Source organism: Salvelinus fontinalis, chromosome 34, assembly GCF_029448725.1.
Source record: "Salvelinus fontinalis isolate EN_2023a chromosome 34, ASM2944872v1, whole genome shotgun sequence".
NCBI lineage: Eukaryota > Metazoa > Chordata > Actinopteri > Salmoniformes > Salmonidae > Salvelinus > Salvelinus fontinalis.
The window spans coordinates 33,501,609-33,516,226 of record NC_074698.1 but is presented as its reverse complement, the minus strand read 5'-3'; the positions used below and the strand labels follow the sequence as shown (position 1 = coordinate 33,516,226).

Here is a 14,618-nt window from a genome sequence, read left to right as displayed (position 1 = left end):
ATTCTCTAGCTACACTACATGGTGTCACTACAGAACATACTACCGTGATGGAGAAAACTCTATCCAATAGATATATATGTCAATCTGTCACCCTGTTGAAATCATCAACATGCTATTTCACCATATAGCAATGATGTCACCAAATGTATTCTAATAATAGTGGGGTGACATGTTGGATGCTTTTTCTAATAAATAAACTTTCACTTTTTTCGCTTCAATATTTTTCTGATTTTTATTTATTTAAAAAATAAAATCTTATCCACTGTGAGATTAGAAGGTTGGGTGCTACAAACAACACTAACCAACTCAGTGGGTTTATGGTTAGAGTGTCCACTGTGAGATTAGAAGGTTGGGTGCTATAAACAACACTAACCAACTCAGTGGGTTTATAGTTAGAGTGTCCACTGTGAGATTAGAAGGTTGGGTGCTATAAACAACACTAACCAACTCAGTGGGTTTGTGGTTAGAGTGTCCACTGTGAGATTAGAAGGTTGGGTGCTACAAACAACACTAACCAACTCAGTGGGTTTATGGTTAGAGTGTCCACTGTGAGATTAGAAGGTTGGGTGCTACAAACAACACTAACCAACTCAGTGGGTTTATGGTTAGAGTGTCCACTGTGAGATTAGAGGGTTGGGTGCTACAAACAACACTAACCAGCTCAGTGGATTTATGGTTAGAGTGTCCACTGTGAGATTAGAAGGTTGGGTGCTACAAACAACACTAACCAACTCAGTGGGTTTATAGTTAGTGTCCATTCTGAGATTAGAAGGTCGGTTGGTTGATCCCTGGTCGAGTTATACCAAGGACTCAATAAGTGTGACCCAATGCCTCTCAGCTTGGCACATATTAAGGAGATGGATTGGGGGTAAGACCCTTTGACACACTAGCATTCTGTCCAGGTCACAGAAACAGGAGAAAGGCTCCTGTCCTATTGGCCAGTTTTGCTCAGACAAGGCCACCAGAAACAGTATTGCCCAGAAATACAGAGATGCTAGTGCTTTTCACCAGACAACCGGTGATTCTATAGCCAGCCTCAGAACACTTCCCTCCCAAGTAGCTGAGTTCAGGAGTAGGGAGAGAGAGGGAGTGAGGGAGTTTGTGTGGAAGATGATGGTGGAAGTGATCACTGGGGCAGAAGAGAGGAGGATAGAGGCTGCAGGCTGTCTGTCTCTGGCTCTCTGCTGTTGGTTGTAGGACATGGGCCTGCTGCTCATGATCAGTGTCAGAGGACTACTACAGATACAGTGATGTGAAGGACAGATGAGGGGTATTGGGGGGTCTGAGAAAGACTCTAGGAACAACATTATAATAGGTTAATAAAGTGACATTTACCCATTGTAGTTAAACATGGCGCCTATCTGACATATTACTTATATCTCACTATAAAGACCTAAGAAAACACCACCATTTTATACATTAATTTTACCTGGGAACATGAATGAAAATATGTCTTTGTTTTCCTAATGAGACTTAGTTATTTTCTTTCCTTAGATATTGGCCTCATTAGATCTCCATGGAGATGAACACAAGGAGAGAGGAGCTGAGAGGGAGACAGACAGCTGTAAAGATACTCAAAGTGCTCCAGGGTTATTGACCCCAAGTGGTTCAACTAAGAAGAGACCCCGCCACCGCTGTCGGTCCAACAAGGGGAAACACTGACTAACAGAACATTGTTCATTTGTATTCCAAAATAATAAATAAAACTTGTTTTTGCGTCATATTTTCTCAGTTCAAATTTTTTATATGAGTAGTTTCAAGAGGTTTGAAAATGACCAGAAAATTAGCTCAAAATGAGCACAAAATGACCACAAAATTTTAAAAGTGTTTTTGCCATTTAGAGCCTGTGGAAAAACAACCACATAAAGACATAAAATAATTAAGTTGATTTGTAATACTTAATAAGGGCTTATTGCATTTACATATTATTATTATTATTATTTATTTTTTAGGGGGGGTACATTTACATTTGAGTCATTTAGCAGACACTCTTACATGCTTATAACAACTAACAATGCATTATACCTGAATGCTTTCAGAAAGGTTTTACCATCATATACAGCTGAAGCTGAAATGAAAGCCTTTTTAGATTCACTGAGGTTGACAATCACCCTTTTTATTGTGGGTTTTGGGGTTATAACCTCACAGTTGGCTCTGCATTTTGAATGAGGGAACCATGTTTAAGGGTTATTTTACATAATAGGGTCTTGGTTACTTTACTGTCTAATTTCCACAAGCCCCTTTTCTCATCTTCAGAACAGGTCTCTCTTGTAAAATATTGAACAACCTGTTTGAACCTCAAATTAAAATCTGGACCACGAAGCCAGTTCCAGTACTTTTTTCCATTCTTCCACTCTAATCAGGGACTGATATGGACCAGGTGGGTTCTATCGTGTAGATCAGAAAAACCAGTAGTACTCCTGAAATACCCCTGTGTATAAAATAAAATAGAAGGAACATAACACACCTGTTGATGGTCCTGTCAAGGCTCCTATACATGACTTCTCAGCCAGCGTTGTTCATATAATATATAGTTCTGCCAAGCAGGAAGCCTGCGCCAATTCATATATAATATATAGTTCTGCCAAGCGGGAAGCCTGCGCCAATTCATATATCTACTTTAAATAAATTGTTCCAAGCAAAGAGACGTGCTTTAAGTGTATTAGAAACAGAGGCAGACTAAAAGATATAGCTTTCCCGTGGGTGATTCTGTCATTTCATTTTGTATGTGCATTACTTGAGCGGTAGAGTATTATTGACATGGCGTGGGGTATTGGCTGACCAGAGCTTGGGAGTGTTGGGATAGAGCAGAAGAAGAAGCCGTGTTGCATGAGGCTCTGTCTCAGTGTGAAAATCTTAACACCAAAGCAGAGATCCTTTGAGATGTCTCCAAAAGCAGAACATTCAAACCTTCCTTCCCTCCACAGGACACTTAGGGTTCACGCACGTCCCCCCCTACTCTTCCTTTCCATCTCTCTCTTCCTTTCTGTCTTCTCTTCCTCCCCCTCTCCCTCTCCCTCTCCCTCTCCCTCTCTCTCTCTCTCTCTCTCTCTCTCTCTCTCTCTCTCTCTCTCTCTCTCTCTCTCTCTCTCTCTCTCTCTCTCTCTCACAAAAACTATTCCAAATCCCCACAACAACACAGGGACCGGCGAAAGACAAGCGCTGGAGACATTTTTAGCCGCCAAACTCTACTCTCTTCCCTCTTCTCCTCTGTTCCCCTAGTCTCTTCTGTTTTTCTCTGTTTCCCTCTCCTGACCCCAGACCCCTACGAAACCACCACAGGCCAGTCCCGCTCCCGCCCTCCGCTTGGCAGAGTATTAACCCAGCTGTCAGTCAATGTTACGGTTCTGCCCTCCTTGCTGTCTCTCTGAGTGGTCGATACTTACTTCCTCACTATGATTGTGAGCTGAAGTCTGAAGTCTCCAAGTTGTAGTAATTTTGCTGAGCAAGACATTGAGCTATATTCTGTTCTGTTGGCTCTACTGGCATCCCTTGCTACGGAGATACATTTTCCCCAGGTACAGATCTAGGATCAGCTTCCCCTCCCCTGATCCTAACCTTAACCATTAGTGGGGGAAACACTCTAGTCAGTATACAGCTATACTTACAGGACAGCAGGGATACCTCAACCACTCTAGTCAGTATACAGCTATACTTAGAGGACAGCAGGATTACCTCAACCACTCTAGTCAGTATACAGCTATACTTAGAGGACAGCAGGATTACCTCAACCACTCTAGTCAGTATACAGCTACACTTACAGGATTACCTCAACCACTCTAGTCAGTATACAGCTATACTTATAGGACAACAGGATTACCTCAACCACTCTAGTCAGTATACAGCTATACTTACAGGACAACAGGATTACCTCAACCACTCTAGTCAGTATACAGCTATACTCAACAGGATTACCTCAACCACTCTAGTCAGTATACAGCTATACTCAACAGGACAACAGGATTACCTCAACCACTCTAGTCAGTATACAGCTATACTTACAGGATTACCTCAACCACTCTAGTCAGTATACAGCTATACTCACCTGCTCTGGCTCTAGGACTTTCACCTCCATTTATCAACACTGCACAGAGAAACTTTTTATTGTTATCAATAACATGTCTTTGAACCTTCTCCCAACACAATGTGACCCACCAGAGCCAACTCTGTTTGGGTTCTCTACTGTTCTTAATGAGAGCAGACTGTCGTTGGCCATCCTGGCTCTTCCACTGTGTCCTGCCTTGGCCTTTTACTTTCCCTTCCTCGGATACAGTACCTGTCAAAAGTTTGGACACACCTACTCATTCAAGGGTTTTTCTTTAGTTTTACTCATTTCTACATTGTAGAACAATAGTGAAGACATCAAAACTATAAAATAACACATATGGAATCATGTAGTAACCAAAAAAGTGTTAAACAAATCAAAATATATTTTTTATTCAACATTTTTCAAAGTAGCCTTGGTGACAGCTTTGCACACTCCATACCTTTGACTGGTACTGTACATGGCTTCTGGAATACGTTGCTTGCTCTGATATGTAGCTTGTTATGCTGAGTCAGTGTCACGCCCTGGCCTTAGTATTCTTTGTTTTCTTTATTATTTTAGTTAGGTCAGGGTGTGACATGGGGAATGTTTGTGTTTTGTCTCGTTTTGGGGGGTTATATGGAAAAGGGGGTGTTGGGTTTAGAGTATGGGTTTGTGTTTAGTGAGTGTTTCTAGGTATGTCTATGGTTGAGTGAATGTTCTAGGTATGTCTATGGTTGCCTGAGTGGTTCTCAATTAGAGACAGATGTCTTTCATTTGTCTCTGATTGGGAGCCATATTTTAGGCGGCCATAGGCATCAGGTTTTTGTCGGGTCATTGTTTAGGTCTGTGTCTGAGTCTAGGTTGCATGTTTGCATTTTGTTCGGTTATAGCTTCACGGTCGTCTATTTGTTGTTTTGCTTCGTTCGTTTTCTCCTAAATAAAGAGAAGATGTATTTTTTACATGCTGCGCCTTGGTCCTCTCTCTCTCCCATGGTCGATCGTGACAGTCAGTCAGAAAGTGTGCAATCAGAGACCATCAATATCAAATTAAAAATCTATTTAATCCAAAATGTCCCAAATCAATTTACAGTATTCAACAAAGGTGCACAGATTGCTTACATTTTTTTTTTGTTAAAAGTAAGTCTGTATTTTCTTTAGGGAATGGGCAGTTTGATTACACTCATCTGATTACACTTCAAAATTCAAGAGAATCCAATCTTATGCAAATGCAGGGTCCCAGGGACCCATGAGAAACCACTGAGAATGAAAATCTCAATGCTCCTTGTTCATTCAGTCATTCACAGAACTCCATGATATGCTGCAGAGAGTATTGTCTTACTGTTTACTGTGGTGGGCCCACATGTCCCAAAACGTGTGTGTGTATGTGTGTATGTGTGTATGTGTGTATGTGTGTTTGTGTGTGTGTGTGTGTGTGTGTGTGTGTGTGTGTGTGTGTGTGTGTGTGTGTGTGTGTGTGTGTGTGTGTGTGTGTGTGTGTGTGTGTGTGTGTGTGTGTGTGTGTGTGTGTGTGTGTGTGTGTGTGTGTGTGTGTCAGACATTACAGTATAAAGGCATGTTTAAACTAGCTCTGTGTATGACAGAAAACCCTCAGTTCTGTCTACCTCTCTCCAGTCATCTTTCATGGAGCACCAGAAACTTATAAAAAGCAACTTCCAGACTTAAAGAATTTCTCAAAGAATGACAAAACCCTCTGGAATTTGATGACATAATTTGTGTGGTGTGAAATAGGAAAATACTAGCAGATGGAGCTTACGCCTTTTAACTCGTGTTAAGCAAATTCTAGTTTCTAGTTAAAATGAAAAACACAGTACACAGACAGATAGATTCTTATCAGTGCTGAGGGAGCAGATGGTCAATGGTAATTTCACTAACAAAGTATTAAAACATTTTCATTCACACTTTTTTTTTAAAAGGCCAACCCTTCTTTTTTTCGGACTCCCTCACTCTCATCTTGTTCGCCCATAAAGATCACACGAGACCTAATCTACAAGCCCATTCTTCTTACCTCCAAATAGAGTATGGAAGACAGCGATGATTGCGATATTTCCAATATTTTACATCCCATTTTTACATCCAATTCTGCATTGAAGAGGAACAGCAACAACATATTCCACATTGATAAAGACCTCTCCCAGCCCATCCAATTCCCATTCGACTGTCTGTCCATTCCATTCGTAGATATCCAAAGGGTGGCTTCCCATTCCCCTAGCCTAGCTGTTCCCTAAGCACCTACGGTGAGCGTTGAATAAAACAAAGTGCCGGCCAACTGAAACATACCGTGTCTTTTCAATGGAAAGAGCGGTGATGAAAGATGTAGATGGGGACAGAGCCACACAAAGCCACTAACAAAGGCAGTGATTCAATCTCTCATCTTATCTCCTCTGCTCGTTCTCTCTAGCCTTCAATATCATAAAGAGGCCTGTTAATATTTTCATTTGTAGTGAGTTGTGTTTTTTTCCTCATGGATAACAAACAGACATCTGTCTTTGAGAGATGGACTTCCTCGTTCAACTGTGAAACCTTGCTGCAGTTATAGTCACTACTATCATAATGTTAACAAAAGAGCTTTACAGTAGCCTACGTGTCCCTGAGCTGGCAGCGTGTAAGTGATGTGGCTATGTTGTCTAAAGCTAACAGAGGTCTATGTTTTGATACGTTAGGAGGGTTCTTTACATGGTTAAGAGTGTTCAATTCAAATGCAGGCTGTGCCCCTCACAGGGATATATGTGTCTTATCATAGGCAACTAAAAGTGAGATGAGAGTCACTGCTACAGTGTAAATGAAATGAGCACCCTGATTATGTGTCTGTTTTTTTGTATTCTCATTTTTTATTGCCATGTGGACTAAGTTTTCATTTAGTCTTTTCAAAACGTGTTTTCCCCAATACTTTTAAGTTCACCATAGGCATTGAACTTATTTTGCCACCTGGCAAGCTCAGAACAGTGCTGTCTCTGTGTGACCTTTACGACTGACTGCAATGTTACAGGCAACTAGGACCAGACCTGTCCCCTGTATATGGCCTCATTATTGTTATTTTATTGTGTTTCTTTTTATTTTATTTAGTAAATATTTCCTTAACTCTATTTCTTGAACTGCATTGTTGGTTAATGGCTTGTAAGTAAGCATTTCACGTTAAGATGACAAATACAATTTGATTTGATCTCTCACAAGTTATTTATTAGAATGACCTTCAACAATAAAACATGTGTCTTAGTAGGCCTATGTAACCATAATGTATTCATTTCACAATTACTTTTCATTTGTACTTCACATTTTCAGATTGAATTCCATGGCCCTGGCACAAAGTGGGCAGATATCTATGCGCTGACTTGCGGTGGTACCGTGCCACAGGCGAATCCTAATTGGCCGACGGCGTCTGATGGGCAAGAGAGCGCTGCAGCTAGAGAAATACAACCCAGAGCACCCCTGACTACACTGGACACCGCGCTGAGCCGACTGTGGAGAGTTGGTTATGTTCTCATACCTGTCATTAATACGGGTTTGTCTCAATAGCTTTTAGAATGGGACCCAGAATAGCCAACTCCCTGCGCGTTCAAAAAGTTTATATTTTATTTGGATTTTTAAATAATGTACAAGCTATCGTGGAGCCAATTATAATTGTTATTCCAGCGTCCGACTACAATTTTTTAACAAATATCTGACCAATTTATAACATTACAAATCTGTTGCCATTCGAAAAAAATAAACGAAATGTTTTTTTTACCTGGACATTTTTATATCCTACCTCTTTACAATATTTTCGCCTGATAGTCTTATCCCATGTGAATGAATTTCGATTGTCGGTGACTATTTTGTCCAAACAAAACTTAATCTACGGATATAAACCCTGTCAAAATGTCCGCAAGGACTGGAAACGAATGACTTTCATCTTCAACAATGAAGTGGCTGTGCAGAATAGAGAGTTAATGTGATGCTTTAATCCAAATCCCTGACGTGGATATATATTATTACATATTTGTAATACCTAGAAACTTGTATTTCATATCAAAACGTTTTCTATGCAATGGTTTAAATTAAAATTCCCCCCTTGTCAACATGACATAAATATTGTCTTTGTCATTGGATGTTTTAAAACTCATATTTAAAATTATTTATCCAGGATATAAATGCAATTCTTTCAAAAGCGTCAGCATGTTATTAGATGACATTTTAGACAATAAATACAACACATGTGTTTATGAGCGTGTTTTAAAGCGCACTGAGGACATTAACATTGTTTTATATGATTCGGGATCATCTACGTGACCACTAGGAATCAAATTGCTAAGGTAATGAACGATCACAAATAATATGTTCATAGGATTATGTCAAGTATCTTTTGAAATCACAATATTGCTTAAATAAGTAATTTTTGGACCAGGATAAATGCATATTTACTAGGCTACCCAACATAAGGATATTGAATTAAAGCATATTATTTGTGAATAATGCAATGCAACTTAATAGTGAAATAGTCTAGAAAGTATGGAACAAAAGTAAAGTATTTCCAAAATATTTAACATACCAAAACATATCAGTACGTTTATGGAGGACTATTCTAGAACTATTCTTTATAAATAACTTCAATTCCTTGATGTGTAAATATGCTACTGGACGTAAGATTGGAAATCGTTCTTTCTGACACTTTGATGTTTTGTGATAAAGTTTAGTCAACGTCACATTGGAGGTGTTTTCCATGCATTAAACAACGGTTCAATCGTTATTTGCGATTGCGAAATAGGTAGGCTGATCCGCACTAAACGAGTGCATGCTGGGGTGAGTAGGAAAACATGAAAACATTAATACAGAAACATATATTTTTTTATTTATTTTTTTACAAATGACTTGCCATTCAAAACCACAACCAATCGGAAACGAAAATGGTGATAAGGCTCAACCAATCAGAAGCAGAAGGTGGAGTGAGGGCTCCAAACTTCAAGTAAAGTTCCTCTATCGCCCAAAGTCTGCGCTCACTGTGAAGACTGCTGCGTCCAGAACTGTACCACCCCTGACAGCACAGGACAGGACGAAGAAAAAACAAACAAACACATAAAGGGAAAACAACTGAGTTTTGGTTGATGTTGTGAAGGAGTCTACCTACCATGGTTCAGCGTGCGTCAAATGCGCAATTGTTCTAGCTCATTATTTTCACTTGAATAGTCGGCGACGCAAAAAATAATAATCAACGACACTAGAGTATTTACACCGGATATAATCCTTTTGAGGCTGATCAAATGTTAAAAATGACCGCAGAGCATGACAAGTCCATCAGCGACCCACCGTGTAGCCCGGCGGGGACTACGAGCTCCATGTCGCAGGATGATTCCGACTCGGATGCGCCCTCGTCGCCAACGGGATCAGATGGACACGGATCACTCCTCGCTGGTATAGGAAAGAAACTGGACGGCGAGGATGATGACCGATTCCCAGCCTGCATACGTGACGCGGTGTCGCAGGTTCTCAAGGGATACGACTGGTCCCTCGTCCCCATGCCCGTTCGGGGAAATGGCTCGCTGAAAAATAAACCCCATGTCAAAAGACCGATGAACGCGTTCATGGTGTGGGCGCAAGCGGCGCGCAGAAAGCTCGCGGACCAATACCCTCATCTGCACAATGCCGAACTGAGCAAGACTTTGGGGAAGCTATGGCGGTAAGTAGGACCAAGTGGAAATGTTTATAACTAAAAAAATATATAATTTACATAGGCCTATCAAACAAAAACAAGTATACTTGATACAGTAAAATGTCTGAATCTGATTTGAAAGAGATGTGTCACTAAATAGAAACGAATTAGGTCATCACTCCAGTCACTATTCTGTGAAGTCTATACAGTTCATCAATAGAAAACATGCACATTTTTGCACAATTTAGAAAGAAAAACAGGGAGGAAAGTACGTTTTTCCACTTTGGATAATTGTGGCCTAATGACCAGAATTATCTTCCCTGTTTAAATAGGCCTAATTAATAAAAAATATAGGGGTTTTATAATTAGGCTATTACAATGCACCAACTGAATAGTTCATTTACATGTTCTGTTCACACTATTACCATAGCTTACTCTCAGAGAATGAGAAGCGGCCATTTGTGGAGGAAGCGGAGAGACTTCGGGTGCAGCACAAAAAAGACCATCCCGACTACAAGTACCAGCCTCGGCGTCGGAAGAGTGTGAAACCTGGGCAGAGTGACTCCGACTCTGGTGCAGAGCTGGGGAATCACATGTACAAGGCTGAACCAGGATTGTTGGCAGGCCTAGCCGATGGACACCACCACCCTGAACATGCAGGTGAGTTGATGAGAAAGAATGTGTCAAAATAGCACAATTAACATCTTATGTAGTCAACTATTTAGATTTATGACGTGTAAATGGCTAAGGATAGTCAATACTTTACAATGTCTGTTGTTTTTTAGGAGCTAATTGTGCGGTAACTCTTAATAATATTTCGATTTTACACAATGTCCCCAAAGCTTCATGACATTCTAAATTCACCAATTAATTAAATGTGATCAAATTCGACTATATTTGGATCACTTGGACCATTCCCGAGTGTGGTCTACACCACAGCTGACATGTTTCTGTTTCACCATCCTCAAGGCCAACCCCACGGTCCACCCACACCCCCCACCACCCCCAAAACGGACCTGCACCACGGGGGCAAACAGGACATGAAGCACGACGGACGGCGCCTGCTGGACAGCGGCCGACAGAACATCGATTTCAGCAACGTGGACATCTCCGAGCTCAGCACCGACGTCATCAGCAACATGGAGGCCTTCGACGTGCATGAGTTTGACCAGTATCTACCGCTCAACGGCCATGCCTCCACCGCTGGCGCAGGCGTGGACCACCACGGCCACCATGGACCAAACCCTGCATCTGGTGCCGGCTCGTATACATCATACAGCCACGCCACAGCGAACGGTGCCGTTTGGAGCCGCAAGAGTGCCACCATGTCTGCTTCTTCCTCTACTTCTAGCGAGGCGGTCCCACAGCACCGGGCCCACATCAAGACGGAGCAGCTGAGCCCCAGCCACTACAGCGGCGACAGTCACTCTCACAGCTCCCCCTCCCACTCAGATTACTCCCACTCCTACACAGCCCAGACCTGCGTGACGTCATCCGCAGCTGCAGCTTCCTTCTCCAGTTCTCAGTGTGACTATACAGACCTCCAGAGCTCCAACTATTACAACCCCTACTCAGGCTACCCTTCCAGCCTGTACCAGTACCCTTACTTTCACTCCTCCAGAAGGGCGTACCACGGGAGCCCCATCCTCAACAGTTTGTCCATTCCCCCCACCCACAGTCCCCCCACCTCCAGCTGGGACCAGCCGGTGTACACCACCCTATCCAGACCTTAGGTGACTGTTCATTACTCACCAGGGACGTGTTCATCAATATGTTTTGCAACAGACAACGAAGATGACCATTTCCTATTCTACAAGTCCAAGAAGTCCCTCCCCTTTTTCTTTGTATGGTGCCCAATGAACACAACCCAGGTCTCATGGAAATGTGAGAACTGGAGGACGAGGATTGGAGGGTGCTAGGCTATCCCCGTGCCAATTTGAACATATCGAAGAAAAAATATTGAAGTGCCTGCTGATTTTATACAAACCTTTTTCGTTTTACCTTAACCATGGAAAGACAGAAAGACTGACTTTGACAAAGAAATCAAATCAAAGGCGAGCCAAAATTCCTCTGTGAGGAGTCGGACCCCCCCACACACACACATCTAGTACAGCCACTCCTTCTTCAAGTTCAGGGTTGTGTTCATTAGGGCACACAATGGAAATGTTTTTAAGATATATTGCAATGGAAAATGAGCTTTTCTTATTTCTTCTGTTTGGTGCCTAATGAACACGACCCAGGTCTGCACAAGTTGTTGTGTTGTGTGCACTGTTGAGACAGCAGCGTGTAGGCCTGCCGCGGACTTGTGTACGACAGAGACAGAATAACGCTTAGGCCCAAGTCCTTGGTGAAGCAGATGGAGAAACAGATACTTTTGGAATGAAGCTCTGGGATTAAGATTTTTTTTGTTCACAGACTGAATCCCATATGGCACCCTATTCCCTATACAGTGCACTACTTTTAACCAGGGCCCATAGGGCTCTGGTCAAGTAGTGCACTACAGTATGAGGCCGAGCTGTATAACTTAAATATGCACACAGATATTTACATCAGTGGACCAGTCTTAATTCAGTTGTTAATTTGAATTCTTAAATGTTCATTTTGTTGTTATTTTGATCTTAGAAATATCTTAAATATGTATTTATGTTCATCACATTATTTCTCGTGTTATTTCCAATGTAGTCGTTAAACACCAGTAACAAAGTAGGGGTATATCACAATGTCTATTAAATGGAAATGGGTGGGTGGTGGATCTAAGTACAGTAGAAATTCCATAACCCATTACTACATTTTATATCATCATTCCCTAGATGACCAATAAGGAACATTGTCTCCATTCCAAGTTGCAGGAAAGCAACGTGGGACCAATAGAACAGATCTATTTGAATATCACATGATGCAACAGATACCAATAGACCAATAGAATGCCACCTGATCCAACAGGTGCCTGGAAGCTATGCTTGACCAATTGCGATTAGTCATGATGTGGGGTTTAAGGAAGTGGGGTAAGATAACACCAGACACACTGAGTAACGCGTCAGCTGGACTCATGCAGACAGGACGACACACAGATGTGTGTGTGTGTTCGTGTGTGTGTTGTCCCAGGGGACCAAGCATGAACAAGTAAGGACAGAACAGTTGTTTTGATTGACGAAGCAGCATACTGTACTGTTATCTGAGTTAAACAGGGCAGCATACTGTACTGTTATCTGAGTTAAACAGGGCAGCATACTGTACTGTTATCTGAGTTAAACAGGGCAGCATACTGTACTGTTATCTGAGTTAAACAGGGCAGCATACTGTACTGTTATCTGAGTTAAACAGGGCAGCATACTGTACTGTTATCTGAGTTAAACAGGGCCACTGAAAGCTTACAAAGAAAGACAGAGAGTCTTCTTATTCACTATGACAGAATGCATGTGAGAACGTTCATGTATGTGTTTTGGGTCAATTCCTCAGAAGTCATAAGATGCCAATTCACTGTAACCCAGTTTACAATGTGCAGAACATATTTGTGTCTTCTAATGCTTTATCATCATTTCCAAATTGGATTATTAACAGACTTCATGCAGCATACAGTACAATCAGTAATCCACACTACAGAATCAAATAATCTCTACGTAATCTTAATTTGGTGCCGTTTGTAACAGCCTCAATGTCTGTTCAGTTTGTCTGTGTGCAGACCACCATACTCTACTTTATGTCCACAGAATGCAGTGTTTTTCTTTATATTATCGCAGTGTATGTTTTTAATGACTAAACTGTGAACTATGTCATCATCTATATTAACTAGGTCATCCACACGCCACAGCTAACCCATTTGCTGGCCGTTTCTCTGTAAAGAAATAAAAATGAACTTTTCTCATTGACTGACTGTGCCTTTTTTTTAATGTAAATTTGTTATTGTGTGATAGGTTGAAGTTAGCCTGGTCCCAGATCTGTCTGTACCATCTTGCCAATTCCTATTGTCATTGTTTGACATGACAGCACAAACAGGTCTCGGACCAGTTTAGGTTGAAGTAGCTCTAGGCTTGAAATGTAGGATGATATATGACATTTATTTTCTCAACCTCCAGTAATGATTGATTCAGCTAAATAGGGTCACGACAACAGAATAGGGTCACGACAACAGAATAGGGCCACGACAACAGAATAGGGTCGTGTTAAACGTTCTCGGTTAGCTTTGAATAAGTAAGCTTTGTGGAAAGTTCTAAGCAGCATGTATTGAGCAGCTTGAGGTACCGTCTGTTTAGCTCCACCCTCCTCCTGCTCTCACATCTGTATAGTAGACAGCAGTTGTCGAACACAGAGCCATGTATTACAGATTAAAGGAGAACTACACTATTTGTGTATTTGATTCATTATTTCACTGTTAATACAATCTCAAAATGCATCTTCATAACACATTTTGTTCTGTGCTGAATTCCTGAAGAACATGACTGCTGCGCTGCCATGCTCAATTTAGGGATTGTATTAACAGCAGAGTAATGAACAAAATATACAAATATCCCTCACCCATCTAAAACATGAATATATTAGTAATGACAGTTCTTCAGCTGGAATTTTTGTAAACTGTTTATTGAAAACTGGAAAAGTGAAAACTGTCTGTAGGATGCCACAGAGTCGCTGTAGTTAGTTTTCCTCACTACAGGCTTCCATTTGAATCAGTTCGTTTTCCTCACTCCAGGCTTCCATTTGAATCAGTTAGTTTTCCTCACTACAGGCTTCCATTTGAATCCGTTCGTTTTCCTCACTACAGGCTTCCATTTGAATCAGTTAGTTTTCCTCACTACAGGCTTCCATTTGAATCAGTTAGTTTTCCTCACTACATGCTTCCATTTGAATCAGTTAGTTTTCCTCACTACAGGCTTCCATTTGAATCAGTTAGTTTTCCTCACTACAGGCTTCCATTTGAATCAGCTAGTTTTCCTCACTACAGGCTTCCAT

The 14,618-nt window shown here is 41.3% G+C and overlaps 1 protein-coding gene across 1 annotated transcript; it reads left to right on the top strand.

Annotated features, from left to right (window-relative positions):
- The first annotated feature begins 7,497 nt into the window (after positions 1-7,497).
- Positions 7,498-13,540, top strand: LOC129833746 (transcription factor Sox-8-like). Its single transcript, XM_055898540.1, has 3 exons — positions 7,498-9,698; positions 10,102-10,331; positions 10,641-13,540. The coding sequence occupies exons 1-3, from the start codon at positions 9,283-9,285 to the stop codon at positions 11,402-11,404; spliced, it is 1,410 nt and encodes a 469-aa protein (XP_055754515.1). The 5' UTR covers positions 7,498-9,282; the 3' UTR covers positions 11,405-13,540.
- Positions 13,541-14,618: the final 1,078 nt, after the last annotated feature.